We start from the raw sequence: 25601 nt of genomic DNA on the forward strand, positions 1-25601 counted from the left end.
AAGGGCTTTATAAATACATTTTATTGATTGATATTAAACAATAATCATCATAATGTTATAATTTTATTGCACTTTATGGTGGAAATGACAGATTGTGTCATTGGTGAAACCTACTTGATTTCGCTTATCATTTCGCAGGCTGCATGAATCCAAATCCAATAATAATACCTTGCCCTAAAAAAAAGGATACAGTATGGGGATCAGTTTTATGACACTTGGATTTGGGGCACAATGGTAGGCTGTCTCAAGTACAAAAGACTCCGCCTGCTTCAAGTTAAATGAGATAAGCCTCTTATAAAGGACGTTTTTTCACCAACAAAAATGTGTCTATGAATTGTTATTGCTTGTCCTGTGAAGTTTCTGAAGTGCAGAGAAGCCTGAAAGTATAAATCTAAATATCTAACGAGGGGATTTTAAAAAACGTATTGTTAAGTTGTTTGGCTCACAATAAATAGTAGTTGCATGAAACCATTGAGTTGGTTATAGCAGTCGCAAGATGAAGGTTTTTACTAAACTCTTAATAGTTGGTGTTATAGGTGCAGCTTTTGTTGCTTTCCAATGGAGTGGACCCACTTTTGACCCAGGTAAGATGTGTACTTAGCTTCACAATCCTTGACTGGTCTGTGCAACCTTTTGTTGGCTACAGGCTATTTTATGATCACATAATTTGTAGTTAGGCCGTCATTGTAAAATAAGAATTTGTTCTTAACTGACTTGCCTAGTTAAATAAAGGTTCAATTAAATACAACATTAAAATGACAGCCCTTGAACCAGTATAACCTCAGAGGGTAGTTGTCGCACTTCAGACAGTTGTCACACATTACAGACACATGATATGCTATTGATTTATGAAACCTCAAATACTCATAATAATTCAGTTTCACAAAAATTGCACATAAAGGCAGTATACTGTTTTATTAATTTGTCAGATGAGTACAGAAAGAACCAGGCTTGTGTGTTTGAGACAAAAAAATACCAGCACATTAATTATAGAAAACAAATCCCAAAACATTATGGTAGATGAAGGCTACTAGAGAAGTGTTAATTGGCAACAAAACTAAACAATCAAACTGATATAGTTGGGTTCGGGGCTAGACCTCGAACAGGGAAAGGTTCAAATGGTAATAACATCTAACGTGTGTAAGCCACACATCACCACAAGTACAGTATTGTATTTGTCAAAACTGAATGAAATCACACTTTGGTTTGTAAAAAAGTTACTGTGATAGCCCTTGATTGTGTGTCTAATTGTTTATCAATTGCCTGATGGTGAGTCTCTTGTGATAGTGAACTTATAAGAGGACCTTCTGTTATTAGATCATATGATATCCTCACATGATCAAATTGGATTGAATGATGATCCAGTTCATGAAGTACCACTGTTTCAAAGTGAATCTAATACATTTGAGGTACTATGACTTTGGTTTTGAAATGCCTTGCTGCAAAGTTTTGATTAAATTGCATATCATTTGCGAGACGCCTTTTTATAAGTACATTGGAAATTCCCCTCATTACCAGTGGTGTGTATTCATGGGTGCCAAGGGAAGCCAGGCCCCCCACCCCCCCTTTCCCAATTGTCCTTCAACTCACAAGAGGGTGAATGTATTGCACAGGGGAAATCATCAGAGTGACTCATCAGAGTGGCTACCTGGCAATCATTTTAGTCAGGTAGCCTAGGACAACAAAACAATAAGAGTGTACTGCATGACAAAGTGATAGACCGTTTCGTCAACATGAAAGAGAGGAGGATGGCATTGGCTTTTCTCTACAAGTAGGGTGAGTCAACATGTTTTTCTACTTGCACGAACGCGCACACACGCACGCACACAAACACACAGAGAAATCAGAACCATGGACAGCCACGTCATATTTAGCTTACGTTGATTGGACTAAATCGTTTTTGGTATATTTTAGTTGTCACTGTACTATACTAAGCTGGGGTAATTTGATGATGCTGGAATAGTGGAGGCAGCGCCTTGCGGTAGCGTGACTTGCGGTAACTCTCTGTGGTTCTAAATCAATATGTCAATATGTCGCAAACATGAACTTGCTCGACCATGCTGTGGGTCATGTAACTGTCTGTTACTTTACATGCAAATTGCTTTCTGGACTGGACAGAGGTTGTTATCCGGTTTTGTGAAAAAAACAAATGTGGGGTTGAATTTATTCTGCCACTGTGTCTTCTTACTGTCTCCGTCTTAAGTCCTATATATCACGGTCGAAAGGCGTATAAATGAAGCTTTTAGAGCAAACAACACATGTATGACAACACATACAGTGCATTCGAAAAGTATTCATATCCCTATACTTTTTCCACATTTTGTTACGTTGCTGCCATATTCTAAAATTGATTAAATTGTTTTCCCTCATCAATCTACACACAATAACCCATAATGACAAAGCAAAAACAGGTTTTTAGAAGTTTGCAAATGTATAAAATAAACGGAAATATCACATTTACATAATTATTTAGACCCTTTACTCAGTACTTTGTTGATGCACCTTTGGCACCGATTACATCCTCGAGTCTTCTTGGGTATGACGCTCCAAGCTTGGCACACCTTGTATTTGGGGAGTTTCTTCCATTCTTTGCAGATCCTCTCAAGTTCATTCAGGTTGAATGGGGAGCGTCGCTGCACATTATTTAATCTATTTTAGAATAAGGCTGTAACGTAACAAAATGTGGTAAAAGTACATGGGTATTCACACCCCTTCTGAATAGGTTTTAATTGGCTTGGCTTCCGCAGTGATTTTACCCACGCACCGCTACTGCACATTACTTACATGTTTAAATTCAAACCAATACTGGTGTCATGTAAAGAATGTTGAACAGTTTTGGTTATCTTCCCTGTCAAGACAGGTTATAAGTGATGAGTAATGCATGCAGTCATTGATAACCAACCTTATGTGAATTAATTCCCAAACACTTTTCCAATGCAACTTTCAGCTTTATTGAGTGCAATAGAGTACAATAAATTACACATACAGAAATTTAGTGACCATATGCCTGAAAATGATTCAGAAGAGGCAACCGTGTGAAATTGGAATGATACAGAACTACAGCCTACTACGCCGTTCCACTCATAACTGGATTAGGGTGGAACCCGTAGTAGTGGATCATCAGGCTAGAGTAGGCTATCACTATAGTCAAAGATTATGGATATAGTGACAAGATACTTGTCACTTCGTCCTAACAATGGGAGTTGTCCACAAAGCAGCACGGTGGGCTCTCTAGCTCCCGCTTCTCCTTTCTTTAGATTGATGGAGACATCTCATTATTATAATTTTTTGAATTTTCGATTAGGGTTGTTGACATCAACCGCCTGTATTCAATGGAGAGATGCTATGCCACTAGCGTCATGCCGTGAATATGTATAGCCATTTTGAGACAACTCCAACATAGTGTTTTTTTCTCAAAGTTGCGGGGATGGCACGTGTCCTACTTATAATAGTACACTCGTAACAACCGATGCATTATGAAACTTCTATTCAATTAAATAAACCTCAAGTAGCAAATAAGCAATACATTTTTTGTTGTTGACCAAGTTCGCACTCTCATTGACCTCCATACAAAAACTCCTTTCTTGGTGGGCGGAAAAACACCATCTGCTGGAAGGATGGGCCTCTCTCTTCTTCCTCTCTGGATGTTGTGAAACATCAGCGCCAAGCAAGCAGCGTGACGTCCTTTTCCTTTTCATGAGCAGTAAAATTGTTTCTCACCACAAATTAGCCTTGGGTTTGTTTCATAACCAGAAAGCAGCAAACTACAATCTAACAATCAACTTGATTCATACATTTTTAAAGTACTAATTCTCTGTGGCCCATAATGAATGTTCCCACTGTTTCTACTCATGTAGATCCAGGGTCGTGCACATTCCTTTCAGGGGGAAAGTGCTCAAACTGAAAAAAGGTCATAAACAATTACTTTATAACATGAATGTTATGTCATAAAATTCTGGCAAATTAGTTCGCAATGAGCCAGGCGGCCCAAACTGTTGCATATACCCTGACTCTGCGTGCAATCAACGCAAGAGAAGTGACACAATTTCAGCTGGTTAATATTGCCTGCTAACCTGGATTTATTTTAGCTAAATATGCAGGTTTAAAAATACATACTTCTGTGTATTGATTTTAAGAAAGGTGAGCTCCTCGTGAAGCAGATGGTTAAAGCGTTGGACTAGTTAACCGTAAGGTTGCAAGATTGAATCCCTGAGCTGACAAGGTAAAAATCTGTTGTTCTGCCCCTGAACAATTAACCCACCGTTCCTAGGCCGTCATTGAAAATAAGAATGTGTTTTTAACTGACTTGCATAGTTAATTAAATATTAAAATGAAGGTGTAAAAAAAAAACGTATTAATCGGTCGACCTCTAATCTGTACTTGTTGGTGGCAAAGATGCTGTTTCATCCTTTCCTACACTTACAGTGAGGGAAAAAGGTATCCCCTGCTGATTTTGTACTTTTGCCCACTGACAAAGAAATTATCAGTCTATAATTTTAATGGTAGGTTTATTTGAACAGTGACAGACAGAATAACAACAAAAAAATCATAAATGTTATAAATTGATTTGCATTTTAATGAGGGAAATAAGTATTTGACCCCCTCTCAATCAGAAAGATTTCTGGCTCCCAGGTGTCTTTTATACAGATAACGAGCTGAGATTAGGAGCACACTCTTAAAGGGAGTGCTCCTAATCTCAGTTTGTTACCTGTATAAAAGAAACTTGTCCACAGAAGCAATCAATCAGATTCCAAACTCTCCACCATGGCCAAGACCAAAGAGCTCTCCAAGGATGTCAGTGACAAATATGTGGACATCTATAAGTACCTAGGTGTCTGGCTAGACTGTAAACTCTCCTTCCAGACTCATATCAAACATCTCCAATCTAAAATCAAATCTAGAGTCGGCTTTCTATTCCGCAACAAAGCCTCCTTCACTCACGCCGCCAAACTTACCCTAGTAAAACTGACTATCCTACCGATCCTCGACTTCGGCGATGTCATCTACAAAATAGCTTCCAATACTCTACTCAGCAAACTGGATGCAGTTTATCACAGTGCCATCCGTTTTGTTACTAAAGCACCTTATACCACCCACCACTGCGACCTGTATGCTCTAGTCGGCTGGCCCTCGTTACATATTCGTCGCCAGACCCACTGGCTCCCAGGTGTCTTTTATACAGATAACGAGCTGAGATTAGGAGCACACTCTTAAAGGGAGTGCTCCTAATCTCAGTTTGTTACCTGTATAAAATAAACTTGTCCACAGAAGCAATCAATCAGATTCCAAACTCTCCACCATGGCCAAGACCAAAGAGCTCTCCAAGGATGTCAGTGACAAGATTGTAGACCTACACAAGGCTGGAATGGGCTACAAGACCATTGTCAAGCAGCTTGGTGAGAAGGTGACAACACCTTGATTACACACAGGTGGATTGTATTTATCATCATTAGTCATTTAGGTCAACATTGGATCATTCAGAGATCCTCACTGAACTTCTGGAGAGAGTTTGCTGCACTGAAAGTAAAGGGGCTGAATAATTTTGCACGCCCAATTTTTCAGTTTTTGATTTGTTAAAAAAGTTTGAAATATCCAATAAATGTCGTTCCACTTCATGATTGTGTCCCACTTGTTGATTCTTCACAAAAAAATACAGTTTTATATCTTTATGTTTGAAGCCTGAAATGTGGCAAAAGGTCGCAAAGTTCAAGGGGGCCGAATACTTTCGCAAGGCACTGTATACATGCCCATCTGAAGTTTGCCAATGAACATCTGACTGATTCAGAGGACAACTGGGTGAAAGTGTTGTGGTCAGATGAGACCAAAATGGAGCTCTTTGGCATCAACTCACTGTGTTTGGAGGAGGAGGACTGCTGCCTATGACCCCAAGAACACCATCCCCACTGTCAAACATGGAGGTGGAAACATTATGCTTTGGGGGTGTTTTTCTGCTAAGGGGACAGGACAACTTCACCGCATCAAAGGGACGATGGACGGGGCCATGTACCTTCAAATCTTGGGTGAGAACCTCCTTCCCTCAGCCAGGCATTGAAAATGGGTCGTGGATGGGTATTCCAGCATGACAATGACCCAAAACACACACTTGCTGCGGGCGATTCCCTGATCCACCTCTACGCAGACGACACCATTCTGTATACTTCCGGCCCTTCCTTGGGCACTGTGCTATCTAACCTCCAAACGAGCTTCAACGCAATACAACATTCCTTCCGTGGCCTCGAACTGCTCTTAAACGCTAGTAAAACCAAATGCATGCTTTTCAACCGTTCGCTGCCTGCACCCGCACGCCCGACTAGCATCACCACCCTGGATGGTTCCGACCTAGAATATGTGGACATCTATAAGTACCTAGGTGTCTGGCTAGACTGTAAACTCTCCTTCCAGACTCATATCAAACATCTCCAATCTAAAATCAAATCTAGAGTCGGCTTTCTATTCCGCAACAAAGCCTCCTTCACTCACGCCGCCAAACTTACCCTAGTAAAACTGACTATCCTACCGATCCTCGACTTCGGCGATGTCATCTACAAAATAGCTTCCAATACTCTACTCAGCAAACTGGATGCAGTTTATCACAGTGCCATCCGTTTTGTTACTAAAGCACCTTATACCACCCACCACTGCGACCTGTATGCTCTAGTCGGCTGGCCCTCGTTACATATTCGTCGCCAGACCCACTGGCTCCAGGTCATCTACAAGTCCATGCTAGGTAAAGCTCCACCTTATCTCAGTTCACCAGGTCATGATGGCAACACCCACTCGTAGCACGGGCTCCAGCAGGTGTATCTCACTGATCATCCCTAAAGCCAACACCTCATTTGGCCTCCTTTCATTCCAGTTCTCTGCTGCCTGTGACTGGAATGAATTGCAAAAATTGCTGAAATTGGAGACTTTTATCTCCCTCACCAACTTTAAACATCTGCTATCTGAGCAGCTAACCGATCTCTGCAGCTGTACATAGTCCATCGGTAAATAGCCCACCCAATTTTACCTACCTCATCCCCATACTGTTTATATTTATTTACTTTTCTGCTCTTTTGCACACCAGTATCTCTACCTGTACATGACCATCTGATCATTTATCACTCCAGTGTTAATCTGCAAAATTGTAATTATTCGCCTACCTCCTCATGCCTTTTGCACACAATGTATATAGACTCTCTTTTTTTCTACTGTGTTATTGACTTGTTAATTGTTTACTCCATGTTTAACTCTGTGTTGTCTGTTCACACTGCTATGCTTTATCTTGGCCAGGTCGCAGTTGTAAATGAGAACTTGTTCTCAACTAGCCTACCTGGTTAAATAAAGGTGAAATAAATAAATAAAACACAGCCAAGGCAACAAAGGAGTGGCTCAAGAAGAAGCACATTAAGGTCCTGGAGTGGCCTAGCCAGACTCCAGACCTTAATCCCATAGAAAATCTGTGGAGGGAGCTGAAGGTTCGAGTTGCCAAACATCAGCCTAGAAACCTTAATGACTTGGAGAAGAGCTGCAAAGAGGAGTGAGACAAAATCCCTCCTGAGATGTGTGCAGACCTGGTGGCCAACTACAAGAAACGTCTGACCTCTGTGATTGCCAACAAGGGTTTTGCCAGCAAGTACTAAGTCATGTTTCATTGCATGTTTTCCCTTCATTAAAATGCAAATCAATTTATAACATTTTTGACATGCGTTTTTCTGGATTTTTTGTTGTTGTTATTCTGTCTCTCACCTCTTCAAATAACCCTACCATTCAAATTATAGAATGATGATTTCTTTGTCAGTGGGCAAACATACAATATCCGCAGGGGATCAAATACCTTTTTCGCTCACTGTAAATTACCCTTGCCTAACGAATGCGTCTGAAGCTGGGCTTGCAGCATGGCTATCCTCACCATAAGGCGATCGTTCTCCTGTATATTATGAGTACAGCGACTGCACATCGTTAATGTTACTACTTAGCCTTGGCTGGTGGAGGTCCTGAAGAGCCATGCCCAGATAAAGCGTCCAAGGGAAAACATTTAAATATAAAACAGTAATTAAAAAGTTAAAACTGTAAAGTTGGCAGGTAGCAAAGTAACATTGGCAACACTTAAACAAGTCCACAAGTTGTGACAGGAAATGACAATGCTGTTGTGCACTGAATTCCACAAGCGAAGGGAAGCACAGACTAGCACTGACTGGAATATGTTCCGGGATTCCTCCGATGGAATTGAGGAGTACACCACATCAGTCATTGGCTTCATCAATAACTGCATCGATGACATCATCCCCACGGTGATCGTACGTACATACCCCAACCAGAAGCCATGGATCACAGGCAACTAAAGCTAAAGGCTAGAGCTGCCGCTTTCAAGTAGCAGAATTCTAACCCGGAAGCTTGTAAGACATCCCGCTATACCCTCCGACGAACCATCAAACAGGCAAAGCGTCAATAAAGGACCAGGATCGAATCATACTAAACCGGTTCTGATGCTCGTCGGATGTGGCAGGGGTTGCAAACCATTACAGACTACAAAGTGAAGCACAGCCAAGAGCTGCCCACGAGCCTACCAGATGAGCTAAACTAATTCTATGCTTATTTTCCACCATAATTTGCAAATAAATTCATTAAAAACCCTACAATGTGATTTTCTGGATTTTTTTTTCTCATTTTGTCTGTCATAGTTGACGTGTACCTATGATGAAAATTACAGGCCTCTCATCTTTTTAAGTGGGAGAACTTGAACAATTGGTGGCTGACTAAATACTTTTTTGCCCCACTGCATATACTGTATTCTATTCTATTGTATCTTAGTCTATGCCGCTCTGACATTGCTCGTCCAAATATTTATTTGTTCATAATTCAATTATTTTACTTATATTTGTGTGTATTGTGTGTATTGTTGTGAAGTTGTTAGATATTACTTGTTAGATATTACTGCACTGTTTGAGCTACAGTAGAAACACAAGGATTGCGCTACACCCGCAATAACATCTGCTAAACGCGTGTTTGTGACCAATAAAATGGTATTTGATTTGAAAAATAGCTGTGCAGCGGCGCTCCCTATCCAACCTGACAGAGATTGATAGGATCTGCAGAGAAGAATGGGAGAAACTCCCCAAATACAGGTGTGCCAAGCTTGTAGCATCATACCCCAAGGGGACTTGAGGCTGTAATCGCTGCCAAAGGTGCTTCAACAAAGTACTGAGTAAAGGGTCTGAATACTTATGTAAATAATGTAAATGTAATATTTCATGTTTTTTTATAATTTTTGGAACAAAAAATCTATTTAATCCACTTTAGAATAAGGCTGTAACGTAACAAAAGTTGGAAAGTGAAGGGTCGGAATTCTTTCCGAATGCACTGTATATATTATACCACCAACCAAAACGGCACTTGGCAAGTGGGAGGGCAAAGGGGCATGTGCTGGGCACAGGTTGACTCCTATCTGTGCACGTGCCTGCAAAGATTCCACATTGTTCATTGTTACACACTAAGTCCTAGACAGACATGAAGATCCATATCAGCATGATAGTTGGATGCCAGAAAAGTGTCCATCAGGTCTAGGATTCAGCACATACTTTACACCACATCAGTTGCACGTTTTCTTGAACGGCCTTATGTCGACATTAAACAGTCCCCATTCTTTCCCCTTGTCTTTTCCCTTTTGAATTGCATTTAGACAAACTATAATGTAAGAAGTAATGACTACTGTAATGACTTTCAAAATGGCTGGTTTTCAGAGTCGTTAAAGGGTGCCCGGGTCCTGGTGACTGGTGCCAGTACAGGAATAGGTGAACAAATGGCATATCACTTCGCCGGCTTTGGTGCCCAGGTGGTTATTACAGCCAGGAGGGAAAAGGTTCTACAGCAGGTCAGTAACACTTCAATTAGGTGTTTTCGTCAATGTCTGTGTCTCTAGCCATTAGTTCTCCCACTTAACTCTATGACAATACCCTCCAGTGGGTGGTGAAGACGGCCCAGTACATATACTCGAAAAGGTGCCTCATCATGGACCCCACACACCTCAGCCACAAGATGTTCACTCTGTTACCGTTGGGTAGACCGTATAGGAGCATGAGGTCTGTTACCACCAGGCTCAGAGACAGTTTGTATCTACAAGCCATCAGGAGGCTGAACACTTGAACTGGACTGACCACCTGCACTGACTCTCCACTCCTTAGCACACATGCACTCATTCACGCACACATCCACACAGACATACACACACTATCATACACATTCATGCTATACACACATCACAACTGCTGCTACCAGACTCTTATTTACTATTGCTAATGCTACACTATTTAAACACTTGCCCCCAATTCCCCCCTTCCCTGATACGTGTAAATATTGGACTATAAATGTTGACTTCCTATATTATACTTCTGCTAAACTATTTATTCTATTCTACTGAGCCATTTACTTTGTTTGTATTCTTATATTTTATTATTTCATTGGACGGTATACCATGTGTATCCTGTACATACAGTACGTTAATAAAACATGATTACTTAATGTTTTTCATGATTATGTTACCCTTATGCAAACGCTCACTTGTATTGCAGGTAGCAGAGAAATGCCACGTGTTGGGGGCCCAGAAAGCTCTATACATAGCAGCAGACATGGCCAATCCGTCTGACCCAGAGAGAGTGGTGAAGTTTGCTGTGGACAAGCTGGGAGGACTGGACTACCTGGTGCTGAACCACATAGGACCCAGCCCATTCGCCATGTGGGATAGAGATGTGGAACACACTAGATGGTTAATGCAGGTGGGGTAACTTAATCACAAGTACTGCTATATCACATATACCACTATGCTCTTATCCAGAGCACCTTACAGTGGTGAGTGCATACGTTTTCATACTGAATCAACCCCACAACCCTGGCGTTGCATGCGCCATGCTCTACCAATTGAGCCACACAGGACTAACTATTTCTTCCTGCTTAATTTATTTTTCACAGGTGAATTTCCTCAGCTATCTGCAGATGGCAAAGACAGTTCTGCCTACCCTTGAGCAGAGTAAGGGCTCCATTGTGGTCGTCACCTCCTTGTTAGGTAAATGAGAGCTCTTCTCTCTACACAAAGTGTTCTAATGCTGCTTTTCGACTGTAACACCAGTGTTATACTAGTGTATACAACCTTATGTTAGTGAAATTGTGTTTCCATAGCCAGGGCTGAGTGAGGAGCAGAATCAACAATCTCTGCATCATCGAAACATTTGCTTTATGAGAAGGTGTTGATGTCCACAGTTAGCCATTGCTATGTAAATGCCAGCTGAAAAGTACCGGTGGCCTGGCTTTGGCCCCAAGTGAGAGCAGATCCACATGACCCAGTGAGACACGGGTGCCGGGCCCGCGTAGATGGAAACAGAAAAGTCTGATGCTTTTGGGTAAAACACTGGGGTGAATCCTATATGGAAATGCACCATTAAGTGACCCTGAACCTATGATTGGCTAGTGTTTTGGTCCTTCAGGAAAAATTAGCAGTCCGTTTGTGGCTCCCTACACGTCCACCAAGTTTGCCCTGAACGGCTTCTTTGGGACGTTGCAGCATGAGCTTTCCATGCAGAGGAGCAACGTGTCCATCACCATCTGCATCCTGGGCCTGATCGATACAGACTCAGCTATGGAGAAAGTCAGGTGAGCTATTTTTGATACCAAGTTCAGTCAAGTTTAATATTAAAGTATGTAAACTTAAGCCTGGAATACAGTCAATGATTTAATGATTGACCTGATGGTTGTTACATGCAAATACAAGTATCCTTGGACACATTTCAAATAGTCACATTTGTTTGTATTACAGGGGCATCACCAACATCCAAGCCTGGCCGGCCAGTGAGGCGGCTCTGCACATCATCACTTCTGGAGCCACGCAACAGACAGAGTCTTACTATCCCTGGTTCTGGTACTATTGCTGTCTCATCAGAGACTGGTTCCCCTACTTCAGGGACATGTCTTTACGTAACTTGTATAAATATGAACCATTTGCTTGAAATATACATTACGATAATATCGCTTTTGCATTTTTCCCAATTTGGTTTACACTTCTTTGTTGATTTAAAAAAATGCTGTTACAGCCAACTTCTCTGACATTGATAATTTAAACACAGTTCTTTAAATGATAAACAGTATGAACGGTATATTGGAAGATTTTCATGTAAAACTGTGTTACTTGTTGGTCTTCTTCTTTGTATAATTGGTTGCTTTTCTGTGGTACATTTCTGCATGTTTATGTCACAATTTGAACTTTGTCCATCCCCTCTCTCATTGCTTTTGAATGATATCCACATGTAATCAACAGTACTGGGTAGTCGTGAACTACATACATGTAGTTCAACTAGTTCTTTAATTACATTTTGCAGTAGCTTGGTCAAATCAAATCTTGGTAGTGTTTTTAGTAGTAAATTACTTTTTTGCCATGTAGCGATGTTGCTAACTACACACTACTGTTTTTGCCATGTAGCGATGTTGCTAACTACACACTACTGTTTTTGCCATGTAGCGATGTTGCTAACTACACACTACTGTTTTTGCAAAAATAAATAAAATATGGGTGAATTAGGCAAGAATTCTTTCTCAGCATCATACCTGCCCAATTCTCACTTGAAACCCTTTTTGTGTGCCTAATTATCACTTTTTGTGTTTAATAGGCTATATTATCAATTCTTAACATCTGACTCCAAAGTAGTTTGGATGTAGTGATCTACTTTTTCAAAGTAACTTCAGTTCAATAAACTAGATTTTCTTAAGCTTAGCTTTAGTGTACCTTAACTTATTCTAGTGTGAAGTAATTGGTAGCTTCGTAAGCTATATTTTCAGAGTAGCTTCCCCAACACTGGTAATCAATAAAGGGAGAGGGAGGTTCATGTCAGGTAGTGTGTAGTACCTTTTTATAGCCTGATCAAGTAGACTGACTGCTGCACCCACATTTTGTTTCTATGAGTCACAGCATGATCAGACTGGTTCCACCAGGATACCTTTTCTATTACCTCAATGAACAATCCCCATGTCAACCACTTGAGGGCAGTGGCTGCTAAGAAATGAAGCAGAATCTAGACATGAGGCATTTTAGATTCAAACATGCTCATAGTAAATCTGACATGATTTTTTTTAACCTCAAATCAAAGTTTTTTGGTTTAGCAGATGGTATAGTGGGTGCAAATGCTTATGTCACTAGGTCCTAACAATGCATTAAAATGTCAAACAAGTAAACAAATAATTCAAATGTAAAATTACAAAAACAAGACATCAAGAACTTCGGGATGAATCCAATTAACAACCCAAATAGCACTGTAAGAGTAACCAAAATACATATATACACTGGAAGAATTTACACAAGAAATACTAAGAATGATATGTACAGCAGTAGATCTATTAGAGTGAGCTACTGTATGTCGGTAATAGAGTATTTATATACTCTGTGTGAAACGGGAAGTGTCCAGTGGTTTAATGTCTGTACGACATGGAACAGCAGCGTTGGCTTAGAGAGAGAGAGAGAGAGAGAGAGAGAGAGAGAGAGAGAGAGAGAGAGAGAGAGAGAGAGAGAGAGAGAGTGAGAGAGAGAGAGAGAGAGAGAGAGAGAGAGAGAGAGAGAGAGAGAGAGAGAGAGAGAGAGAGAGAGAGAGAGAGTGAGAGAGAGTGTGTGTGTGTGTGTGTGCCTCTGCCTCTCTGAATGGTCACATGGTAGACAGCTAGTGATGACTGGCCTGGTAATAGAAGCTGTTTTTTACTCTCTTGGTCTTGACACGGATGCACCTGTATTGTCTCCGCTCGTATGGCCTTCCCCAAATCCCCCTACCATGATATACCCTCAATGGAATAAAAGTACTGTAGTGTACTGTAATGTGCATAAATCCATACTTCAGTAGTACAGTATTGTTTAATCCTTATTTTAATGCTCGCTTTCCCAGAGATGTATGATTGGGCTGGACTCTAGTGTACTCAATGTGCCTAGTGTTCTCTAGGGTGTAGTTTCACTTACTTTTTTCGTCTTTAGTATATTTTAATTGTAAATCATAGCGGACACCCGCCACAACTACCACCCACCCACCTTCCAACTACTACCCCACTGCTACCCCACTACTACCCCACTACTACCCCACTACTACTCCACCACTCCATGTCCCAGCTTGTCACAGTAGGCTGTGTGGCATTCTGCCGGGAGGGGGAGGTCCCTGTTGTGTCCTGATGTCATTGTTCATCAGCCCAGCGGCCCTTCAGGCCTTTTACCAGCTCAGTGTAATCCATCTTGGTGGTCCACTGTATTTAAATACTGCACCTCGGGCGCCATCCCTATAAGAGACTAGGGAGCTCCATGTAACCTTGGGGTGTTGAAGTGAAGGTTGAAACATGGTGGGGCCGGTAGATGACATAATCATGATGTACTATTTCCCTGTGTAATGGAGGTGGTTCAGTGAACCTTGCTTGCATGCAAAGTAACCTTGCATGAGACCTGTAGTGTTGCGTTAGCTCCTCGGGCTAATGCTTGGGCTTTAGGTCAGCTCAGCTCAGCTAACACAGTATTGTGGCGTGCAGCAGCCCTAGGATTCGAACCCAGTCTGTCCAACCTGTCTATGATATTCCTTTGAGTTGGCTGATTGATTAGAAGTGACCACCTCTGTCTTGACATGTTCGATCACATCTTAAATCAGTATTGTATTGAAACAGATTGGTCCACTTAGAAATCAAGTCATTCTCCGAGGTTCCATTTGATATTGTGAGAAGATAGCATGGTCCTTCTAAAGAATGTTGAACTTAACAGAATCACACACACACATGTTGGGGCCTCTTGGGGAAGAGAGCAGGCACCGCCTGGGATAGCAGCCAGTAACACCTGCAACAGATTAGTGCTCCTAATGTTTGGTAATAAATCCCCTCACCCTCGTCTAGCATCTCCACCAAGCATGGAGCCCACGCATGGACACACACACACACACACACACACACACACACACGCACACACGCACACACGCACACGCGCACACGCGCACACGCACACGCACACACTCAACTTAAAACACACACCAAAGAGACATGCACTGAAGACACACCCAAACCAGCCAGGTTCTCAGACGGGATCCTACCATGATGTGTTGTTAGAGACTAGAGTAGGGCATTGTTATTGACTGTGTACCGTGGGTACTTTTTTTTGCATCATAGCAGCTGTATTTTGGTATTTGGACAGTTATATATCTTGACAACTTTATTGTTGACATGCAAAACATTTTGGAACTATATCAACAATGGATTAATGAAACAAATACCAAAATGTAGTTTTTGGGTGGAATTTTCCTTCAAGTCACCGTAGTAATCTGATGAAATAATGGCCAATGGACACCACCATCACGCTCGCTTTAAGCAACCTATTATTCACCTAATATGTTTCTCATGGCAAGGAACTGCATAATACATTCCAATTTCATGCATTACTATCATCCACAATATGTGTACGAGACCAACAAAATGTGATTTGATTCTTGATTTGATGTAGGGTATTTGTGCTGTCTCGTGATTTGTACCCTGCTGTAATGTCATGGAAATTAGATATTTGTGGAGAATGTGTGGCCCAGCAAGGCAAATGACAGAAAACATAATTAAGGAAATGTTTCTACTCTGTAGTTAAAAGCAACACGTCAGAGAACATATGTTTGCATTTGGGGATTTGTGCCACCAGGCTGTCGAGATAGCAGAAATGTCATGCCATAATCATAATCCATTAAAACAGTGTGGAGCACCACAACCATCAGCTGCTGATCTCAATTTATGGTATTGCCTGGCCCTGGGAGTTTGAGCACAAAGCACACCAGTCCACAAATCTTCATCCATTCGCCATCACTAGCTCCTGTGAGCAACATGGGAAGAATGGCTTTGGATGTTTAGTCAATGCTCTGAAGAGTGTGTGTGTGTGTGTGTGTGTGTGTGTGTGTGTGTGTGTGTGTGTGTGTGTGCGCGCAAGCAAAAGTGTGTGTGTGGCATTTATCATCCATAGCCTGGAGAATGGGTGGCCCACTGGTGAGAGTAGGACTCATGAATCTCCTCTCTGTTGGGGAAGGAAGGGAGGATGATGATGTGTAAATCACTAGAAAATGCTGATGTACAGCGAAGCATCTCCTCTATCTCTGGTGGAGGTCCTATTTTCTCCCACATATCTAACCTCTGCACGTGGGTCTAATATGCTTATGGTGAGGCACTGTAGCTGTTGTAGGCTGGGGGTGGTCTCTGCTTGCAGCGTCAGCCTTAGACACATTTGATAGGTTTTATATGTTGCCTTCAGTGTTGGTTCAGTCAGTTCATACTGTGAGAATGTACTTTCCCCTCAGGAAGCATGTGTTTGGTCTAGGTTTGGGAAATAACTCCGCTTTGCAGGTGTAATGAGAAAACATTTGACTATGGTATGTACACTACGTGTTATGTATAAATACAGACTACATCAAGTGTTAGTTGATGTTGTATAAATGAGTGAAAAAAATGACATTTTATATTTTCATTTTTTTGTCTTCTATCTTTAAGATGTGATCAAAGAAAACAAAAATATTAATAAATTCTTAAAACATGTTAGAGACCACACCAAACCAGGCCTTTGTGTTGTGGTGAACCAGTCATGTTCAGGAATGTTAAGCCTTTCCAACATGAAGCCTGTGCAAACAGCTAAAAGTATTTGGCGAACAGTTTTCCTTAGTAATAACAAAGGGAGGATGAGAGAAAGGGGACAATATGAAATAGACGATGGTGAATAAAAACAGTGTGGCTGAGCCGGCGATGTGCCCCCCTGACCTCCCCCAGCCCCATTCAGAGCAGCACAATGGTTGACACCTGTGTCCTTTCAGTCCTGGCACTATTATTGTTTACATCACTCACTGGGAGAAAGAGGGGCCAGAGGTGCTGTGAAGCAGGCCAACCCTTGTCCCCCTGTCTCTCGCCCAAAGACAGGTCCCTTCCTTTCTCTCCAGCTCCCTCTCTAATTGTATGAGCTAGCCCCAAACACAAGGGAGGATGCAGTGAGAAGGGAGAAAGGGAGGAAAGGAGGAGAGAGAGAGAGAGTTGCTTTGGCCCATTCTTCTCTATCGGCTCCATTAACAGGGTTTAAGATGAGGTCGAAAAAGCTCCTGATTGGGGATGGTTGTTTAACACATGTTTGGAACTGTTGGGGGGGAGTCTATTTTTTCTATCTTTCCCCCATCATTCTTATCTTAATTTCCACCCTGTACTCAGTCATGTTTTACACTTCACTCTGTGTGAAAAATACATTGAGCGATTACTTTCTGACTGGCCTCCCAATTAAAATGGTGTGGTTGGATGTCATGTGTTCCAATTTAGACGACTTTGGAATGTTTTCAGGCTCCCCAACAAAGGCATCTTTCCAATGACGTGTTATAATAGAATGTGCAATCAAACAGTTTTGATGTACTCTCGTTGGTCGTTACTCCTTCTTTAACTGATCTGCATGGCTACTGTAGAGGGAGAGAGCGATAGAGAGAGGCTGAGGGAGCATGGGTGGTTGGGTGGGGGTCAGATGAATTCTTCTTTTTTCATAGGGGGAGAGAAAGACCAATTAACAAAGGATAAGAAGTGAACCGTAAACACCCTCAGCATGGCCCAACAAACTTACAACAACAAGAGCTCTCTCTCTCTCTCTCTCTCTCTCTGTCTCTCTCTGTCTCTCTCTCGCTCTCTGTCTCCCCCCCCCCTCGGTCACTCTCTCTCTCCCTCAGTCACTCTCTCTCTCTTCCACTTCCCCCACAAAAGGAAGGCTCAGCGCTTACAAAGTGCCAATTAATACTGAATGTTTGCCCCTCGCACCTCCCTCTCTGAGCCACTGACAGCTATGGTGTTTGGGTTAATACCAAAGGCCTGCAAAGAATTATAATTCTCCTCCTTGCCCCATCCCCCCTCTCCCTCCCTCTCCTATCCTTTTATTTTGTTTCCAATGGGGTGCTGTTACAGTTCAATGCACGTTCAAAGGGTGATATAAAATGACTTTCCAAAGAATTTCATTTGGGGAGAGAAGAGGGGCAGGGGTTGGGTGAGGGAGGGAGGGGAGAGAAACAACGAGAAGAGAGGGGGAAAAGTCTTCCTCTGGCCCGCCTGCCTGTGTTGCAGCATGGGTTATTATTAATGTGCCAGGGCTTTCTCACCATGCTGCAAACACACAAACAGGCATCAGGCACATATTCATGCACGTGCACTGCATGTGTACACATGCATACACACAGGCACACACACATACACGGAGCAACCTGTGGATTAAGTTTTAAACATGCAATTAGATGTTCCTCTCTATTACCATTTGAAAATACCATTGTCCATTCTATGATATCCATAACCGCAGCAGAATTGTTTCAAATGTTGTATTAATAACTGGGTCATGAATCTGCTTCTGAGTTTACAAGTGTCATCAATTTACGTGCAAGCACAATTATAGACCTATTGGTCCAAGAAATGCAGACTCACATTTTCTCTCTCTCTCTTTCTCCATCAATCACACTTACACATATTGTATGCAAAACAACAACACGCAGAAGAGCCCAATTTACACACAGCAGCCAACACAAAGGCTACAATAGGCCACTAACACACTCCCAAATGCACACTCTCCCGCAGTCACCACATACCTTCCTCCCCGGTGGAACCTGGGGTCTCTTCTGAGATGAAGATAGATGCTTGGGTCATTTATTAAAGGGATGGCCGTGGCACCAGTGTTTTTCTTCCTCCGTACAGCCATAAATCAGCCAATAAAAGAGGTGAATGAGGAGGGGTCAGAGGGGTTAAACCCAGGGAGAAATGGAGACCCTCAGACTCTATAAGGAGAGAGAGCTTCTGCCTGTCCCTCCTCACTCTCTCCATTCCCCAGCCCTGCACTGGCTTGCCTGCCTCGACACAATTTATAGCTGCTAGAGACTTAGGTTTCCCGAACGCCCTCAGAAAAGACGACTCCAGTCTTTAACGTGCTTGGTTATGGAATATGGATGAAATGGCATGGATTTTAACGTACCTTTACCTTAGAAAGCAAAATGGTATGTCGTTAGCATACAGTACAAATACATTTAAGCTTGTTTTAAGATGGAGGAAACCCTACCATACTGACATTGTGTCCACTTTGTGTAAAAATAATGAGATGATGGTAGAGAACCAGTCTTGGTTCCCTTTATTTACCTTCAAATACAAGGTGGAGGGTAGACGTGACATGCTCTGACATGATTCTACTGGTTCCATCACACAGGCCCAGGCTCAGGCCACATCCCTTCCCAGGGGTCTCAATGCTCTGCAGGCTCACTGGAATGAGGGATCAGGGATGGTGGGAGACATGTGACTCTGTGTGGACTCCATTATAGAAAATGAGCACTGCAAAAGAAGAAGGGAAAATACTATATAGGACCTTTCCATACCCAAATGTCAAAGAAAACACACACTTTCTGATTTCAAGGTAAAGCAGAGCATTCCATATCTAAAGATGTGTTTGCAAACAGGTGCTGCTCTTTCCCATTGTGTTGTTATGCTTTCAAGGAGCACTCAGGCCCATTGCTGCAACATCTGAATCACAGAAACTGTCATTTATGCTCAGGACAAGAAAAAAGTGCACCACAAGGTCAGTGATGTGGCTCCGTCAACTTGGGGTCGTGAGAAAGCGGGGAGGTACACGTGCCTGGAATAAGATGAACGTCAAAAATCCCCGAAATGGACCCTGGTGAGATGAATCACTCCAGCCAAACTGCACGGGTCTCTCTCTCTTTTCTCTTCTCTCTCTTTCTCTCTCTCTCCCACCAGGCCGATAGGAATTTCCCCAGGCTTCGGAGCGGTGCAGAGGGTAGGGTGATGTGATCGGTGCGTGTCTGGAGCCGGGGTGACCTCGGCAGAGCAGCCATAGGGCCCGGGCCTGGCCCTTATTAAAGGGAGACTCGGAGGCTCACAGGATCCCTGAGCTGTAACTCACCACTGGTTTGGGACGGTGTGGAGGTATGGGTGAAACAGAGGTCAGCCAGAGAAGGCTTGTCCTGTCTCTGTCCATGGCGGGAAGGGGTGGGGGATGGAGGGAGGGTCTCTCAGAATCCCTGATTTCTTAAAATAACCTCCTCCCCTTCTCACCCTCTCCTTCCTCCCTCTTTCTCCTCCTCCTCCTCCCAGGGGTTATCTCCACAAATCCTCCCATGAGAGACAGGTTCACCAATAGGCCTACACGTTTTTACCATTCGTACCATTTAGCTGGGCTATTGGCGGCTACTGGAGGATTACAGTGGACAATCAGAATCAGTCATATTGAATCAACATCATAAAAGTTATGCAGCTGGAAGATACAGGGCTAGATTAAATCCTGTCAGTTTTGTTTAGATTGGATGTACTGTACCTTTGGTAATATCAACAGGTCAAAGGTCATACAATTCTCAAGTCAATGAATGTGCAAACTGCACATTGGAGAATTTGATAGTCTTTTCCTCACTGCAAGGGCGTGTAATGCAAATGACCAGAAAAGGCTAAATACTGTAACCTGATCTGTCCGGCCTTTGAGTTTGTTAAATGTGATGATTTCTCACAAGTTGTCGAGAAAGAGTGGAGAAGTGGAGCGTTGTGTAGTTTGATGATTGATGAGGCTAAGATAATTGGCTATGGTGAAGAGCTGTCAGATGGAGACACCATGTCACCTCGCAGCCCAAGGTAGAGAGCAGGGAAATGGAAGTGATTACATCTAATATTGAACATCTGGAAGCTATTGCCTCAGAAGACGAGTTTCAAAGAGAATAGAAAAAAGAACGAAGCAACAGTAATTTGCACAGGATTTACAAATCCCTGAATCGAATTTTGGGAATCTCTTTCACATCTTGTTCCATTCCCTCAAGAGCCTTGCTCATAACATGCACGCACACACGCATAAACAAGCCTCACCACATGTATACAGTACACACACACACACACACACACACACACACACACACACACACACACACACACACACACACACACACACACACACACACACACACGCAGTTACGCATGCATGCACACACAAACACAAAGACACACTTTCAACTCTGTTAGGTTGAGAGGTGGAAAAGTACATTAAAGCCTATATTAAAGTTGAAATAACCACAAACCAATCGAAGGCTGACAGTCCATTTAATGTTTTAACTCAACTTTCAACTCCATGGCAATGCAGCTCCTTGTCTTCTCTGTGCAATCACAAGCCACCCAAGAAACGATTCACTGTCAATGTTGAGCCTAAGCTAGGTCAAAAGTGATCAAAGGCGGTGGAGGAGAGAGGGTTATCTGGTCTCAATTACATTCAATCATGGGAAATTGGCAAATTGCACAGAGAGATCTGCATAAGGAGAACATGAGCCCAGATAGCAGTGGAGGTCCATGGGGATTTTACAGACTTCAGAGGACAGAGGGAGGATGATAGCTCTAAATTCTAATCCCCTCCTTCTTTTCATTTGGTATTTGTTTGTCTGTCTGTCGGTGTAATGCATCCCAGTATCGTTATAGATGTTGATCCTTTGACAATTGTGGACACACATATTGACAGCTAAGAAAATCTTAAAAGTCTATTATAATGTAACAAAGGGTATACAGACTTTTCATTTAGTTAACAATTTTGTCAGATTACATTTTCCCCTACATTAGTGCAGATAAATAAAGGAGACAACCAAACAGCCATAACAAAGGGTATTTTTCTCTTTGGGTTTCCACTGTGCTTTGTGAAATGGCCTCAGTGGTTTGTCTTCTCTTCTGATTGGATGAGAGAGCTCACCAATGAATGCCAACAAAGTGACTCTCCGCTGTGCCCGACTATCCCCTCATCCCCAACCTCACCAACCCCACCCCCTCTCTCTGCCTGCCTCACCCACCCCCCTCTCTCCCTGCTACCCCACGGCTTGCTGTGACCCATCTTGCACCTCCCTGAGCCCACAACAGACGCTTCATGTGTGAAGAAGGTCAGGAGTTCAGGGCCGGCTCCATTCCTCTCTCTGCTGTGAAGAGGCCTGCGGGTTTATAATTATCTGGCCGTTGGCATTCAGCGCAGGTTCAAGTGCAGTGCAAGCACTGGCACTGGCGAGGGAGGATGCGCTTGGCTAAACACCAGTGATTAGTTGTCCCTAATTGTCAACCCATTTTTCCTTTTTACCAATCCTCTCCCCCAATTTGAAGAGTCACACAAACCCAGGAGCTGGGTGAATTGTCCCGTCCATGCTCTCTGCCCTGATTGCTATGTCAGTTATCTGCTGCTACTTGACCATCTTCCAGCACCTCTCCCGGTCCCCCTAGTCAGAACAAAGAGAAAGACCAACATCATCTGGACAGACACATAGCGGGTAGGAAGGGTAGGAAGGGTAGGACCATCCTCCTCAGTGAAATGTAATTAAAAAAAAGTGAAACATTTAAAAAAAGTTATCCTTCTTAGATTAAAATATACTAAATACATTCATATGTCATTAAATAATTGATTAAAACACACTGGTTTTGCAACAAAGGTCTATAGTAACTTAAACAGCACTCTCTGGGGTAGTACCATGGTATAGCCAGAGGACAGCCAGCTTACGTTTTCGTCTGGCTACATTGACTTCAATACAAAACCTAGGAGGCCCGTAGGCCTCACCCCCTTCCATAGACCGGTAATTATGACCACTTCCGGAGGATGACCTCCAACCAATCAAAGCTTTTGCATTATGAACTGACATGTTGTCCATACAATCATAGGATTAGGATCAGAGAATGAATGTAGTGTGTTGTGTTGGGGTTGTGCTGCAGAGCATTATGGGAGGTTTTATGTGTTGAGAAGCTTGGTGAGTTGGTGACATTATTGGATAGAGATTGACAGTGAAAAGTGATAGTTGAGCATTTTTAGGATATTATTCAATTCAAATTAGTTTCTTTAAATTACAGGAGATGAAGGAAATATATTATACATTTTTTACTTGGTTTAATAACTTTCTTTTTGTGTCTAGTTAGTGCAATTTATTTAAATTTAGTAGCAAGTAGAAGTAGCTAGCTAGCTACCAGCTCAAGCAGGCAGTTTCTCTGCCAAGATGGCAGAAAGGCCAACGCTACTGAACATTTTGTGGATTTTTGTTGAAGAACCCCTTTCATTCTCTGGGGTACATGGAAAAGGTGCAGGGGGAAAAAAATATGGTTGATCTCTGCCTGAGATTAATTTCATGAAGAAGGATGAAAAAGTGAGGGGGTTCAATATCAATTGACATCAAAAGTATAGCTAGTTAAACAGAGAGTCTTTCATGAAGCTGCCTGCATTGCTGGCCTTGCCTGCTTTTTTGGAAAGTCTGAGCCTTGGGCGAAAGAGGGGTACAGTGACCTGAAGAACATTGATCATTCAGCTAAACAGCATCACAAAAGTAGGAAACACAAATTCCCACATCAGATTCAAGCTTCTGGGAAAAGCTGCATCGATCATTTAATGGACGAAGGTCTGCGTATTCAAACTGTGCAACGTGAGAAAGTAGGAAGAAACAGGGATGTTATCAAGCTGCTTATCAACACCACTGCATTTTCCGGCAAGCAAGATTTGGCTTTTAGAGGACACGACGAGAGGGAAAGTTCCACTAACAAGAGCAACTACAAGGAGCTTGCAGAGGTAATCGCACATTACGATGCTTTACTTGCTGAACATATGGAACCTTTGACTGCCTTTTCTGGGATGTCGAAATGAATTCAGAAGGATTTGATGGCTTCCATCACATCATCCGTTAAAAGTGAGATTAAAGAGAGGGGTTGAGGCGCTCAAGTAGGCTTTCCACTTTCCTTCTGTTTTTATTTAGCAAAGGTGATAACAAAACAAATCACACAGACAGACACAAGCAAAAACTCATAAGCATTTCACTGTAAGATCTACACCTGTTGTATTCGGCGCATGTGACAAATCAAATTAGAATTTGATTTGAAATGTTGCAGCAGCCTAGGCTACACCTAAACATTAGAGATTGGACATGCTGTATGGGATGAAAACGAGACCATTTTTTTCAGTCTGATCAACTGTAGTCTACTAATAAGAGAATCTGCATGCAGCCTATGCGTCCTGTCCATCTGGTTAGTGTGAACTAATTGGTAGCGTTATGTACAGTTGAAGTCGGAAGTTTACATACACTCAATTAGTATTTGGTAGCATTGCCTTTAAATTGTTTAACTTGGGTCAAACGTATTGGGTAGCCTTCCACAAGCTTCCCACAATAAGTTGGTTGAATTTTGGCCCATTCCTCCTGACAGAGCTGGTGTAACGGAGTCAGGTTTGTAGGCCTCCTTGCTCGCACACGCTTTTCAGTTCTGCCCTCAAATCTTCTATAGGATTGGGGTCAGGGCTTTGTGATGGCCACTCAAATACATTGACTTTGTTCTTCAGCTTGCAAGCCTCCCCCTTTTCCTCCAAAAATGATGGTCATTATGGCCAAACAGTTCTGTTTTTGTTTCATCAGACCAGAAGACATTTTTCCAAAAAGTTTTTGTCCCCATGTGCAGTTGCAAACCGTAGTCTGGCTTTTTTATGGCAGTTTTGGAGCAGTGGCTTATTCCTTGCTGAGTGTCCTTTCAGGTTATGTCTATATAGGGCTCATTTTACTGTGGATATAGATACTTTTGTACATGTTTCCTCCAGCATCTTCACAAGGTCCATTGCTGTTGTTCTGGGATTGATTTGCACTTTTTGCACCAAAGGACGTTCATCTCTAGGAGACAAACGCGTCTCCTTCCTGAGCAGTATGACGGCTGCGTGGTCCATTGGTGTTTATACTTGCGTACTATTGTTTGTACAGATGAACGTGGTACCTTCAGTCATTTGGAAATTGCTCCCAAGGATGAACCAGACTTGTGGAGGTCCGCACATTTTTTTCTGAGGTCTTGGCTGATTTCTTTTGTTTTTCCCATGATGTCAAGCAAAGAGGCACTGAGTTTGAAGGTAGACCTTGAAATACATCCACACGTACACCTCCAATTGACTCAAATGATGTCAATTAGCCTATCAGAAGCTTCTCAAGCCATAATTTTCTGGAATTTTCCAAGCTGTTTAAAGGCACAGTCAGCTTAGTTTTTGAAAAACTTCTGACCCAATGGAATTGTGATACAGTGAATTATAAGTGAAATAATCTGTCTGTAAACAATTATTTAAAAAATTACTTGTGTCATGCAAAAAGTATATTTCCTAACCGACCTGCCAAAACTATAGTTTGTTAACAAGAAACTTGTGGAGTGGTTGAAAAACTAGTTTTAATGACTCCAACCTAAGTGCTTGTAAACTTCTGACTTCATCTGTATTTATAGTCCATTTGTTTGTCAGGAGAAAATGTGAATGTGATCATATTGGGTTAATATTTGAACTTGGGCTGGCTAGGCTGCCTTTATTTTCTCTATCCAAAATGATTTACTGGAATTAATCAATCAACATAATAGTTCTGAAGATGTGAGTTAATGTTTTGTTAGGCCTACAGTTGCATGGGCCTGCATGATACAAACATGCATAAAGCAAGCTCAGCCCTGTGAGTGCTATTGTCTATCAGTTGTTGCCTTTGTGTCTGGGTAGAGGAAATTCCCCTCGTAATCTAGTCTAAATATAATTCATATGAACAAGTATAAGGTTGCTGCAGTTTGACAGGGTCTTCATCCCCCCAGGGCCAGGAGTT

The 25601-nt window shown here is 42.3% G+C and overlaps 1 protein-coding gene across 2 annotated transcripts; it reads left to right on the forward strand.

Annotated features, from left to right (window-relative positions):
- Positions 1-303: 303 nt before the first annotated feature.
- Positions 304-12551, forward strand: LOC110524276 (hydroxysteroid 11-beta-dehydrogenase 1-like protein). 2 transcript variants are annotated; one of them, XM_021603767.3, is made up of 6 exons: positions 304-584; positions 9723-9853; positions 10551-10754; positions 10948-11041; positions 11460-11625; positions 11789-12551. In XM_021603767.3, exons 1-6 carry the CDS (start codon positions 497-499, stop codon positions 11976-11978), a joined length of 873 nt encoding a protein of 290 aa, XP_021459442.3. In that variant the 5' UTR covers positions 304-496; the 3' UTR covers positions 11979-12551. The 2 variants fall into 2 exon arrangements, with proteins under 2 accessions (XP_021459442.3, XP_021459443.3); XM_021603768.3 differs by lacking the exon at positions 304-584 and adding an exon at positions 1514-1776.
- The last annotated feature ends 13050 nt before the right edge of the window (positions 12552-25601 follow it).

The sequence above is a fragment of the Oncorhynchus mykiss genome, chromosome 5 (assembly GCF_057628025.1).
Source record: "Oncorhynchus mykiss isolate SJ-2025 chromosome 5, ASM5762802v1, whole genome shotgun sequence".
In the NCBI taxonomy this organism is placed as follows: domain Eukaryota; kingdom Metazoa; phylum Chordata; class Actinopteri; order Salmoniformes; family Salmonidae; genus Oncorhynchus; species Oncorhynchus mykiss.

Coding starts and splice junctions, on each gene's coding strand:
- LOC110524276 (XM_021603767.3), top strand. CDS start 497: ATGAAGGTTTTTACTAAACTCTTAATAGTTGGTGTTATAGGTGCAGCT. Junction 585..9,722: donor TGGACCCACTTTTGACCCAG/GTAAGATGTGTA, acceptor GCTGGTTTTCAG/AGTCGTTAAAGGGTGCCCGG. Junction 11,042..11,459: donor GGTCGTCACCTCCTTGTTAG/GTAAATGAGAGC, acceptor TTGGTCCTTCAG/GAAAAATTAGCAGTCCGTTT.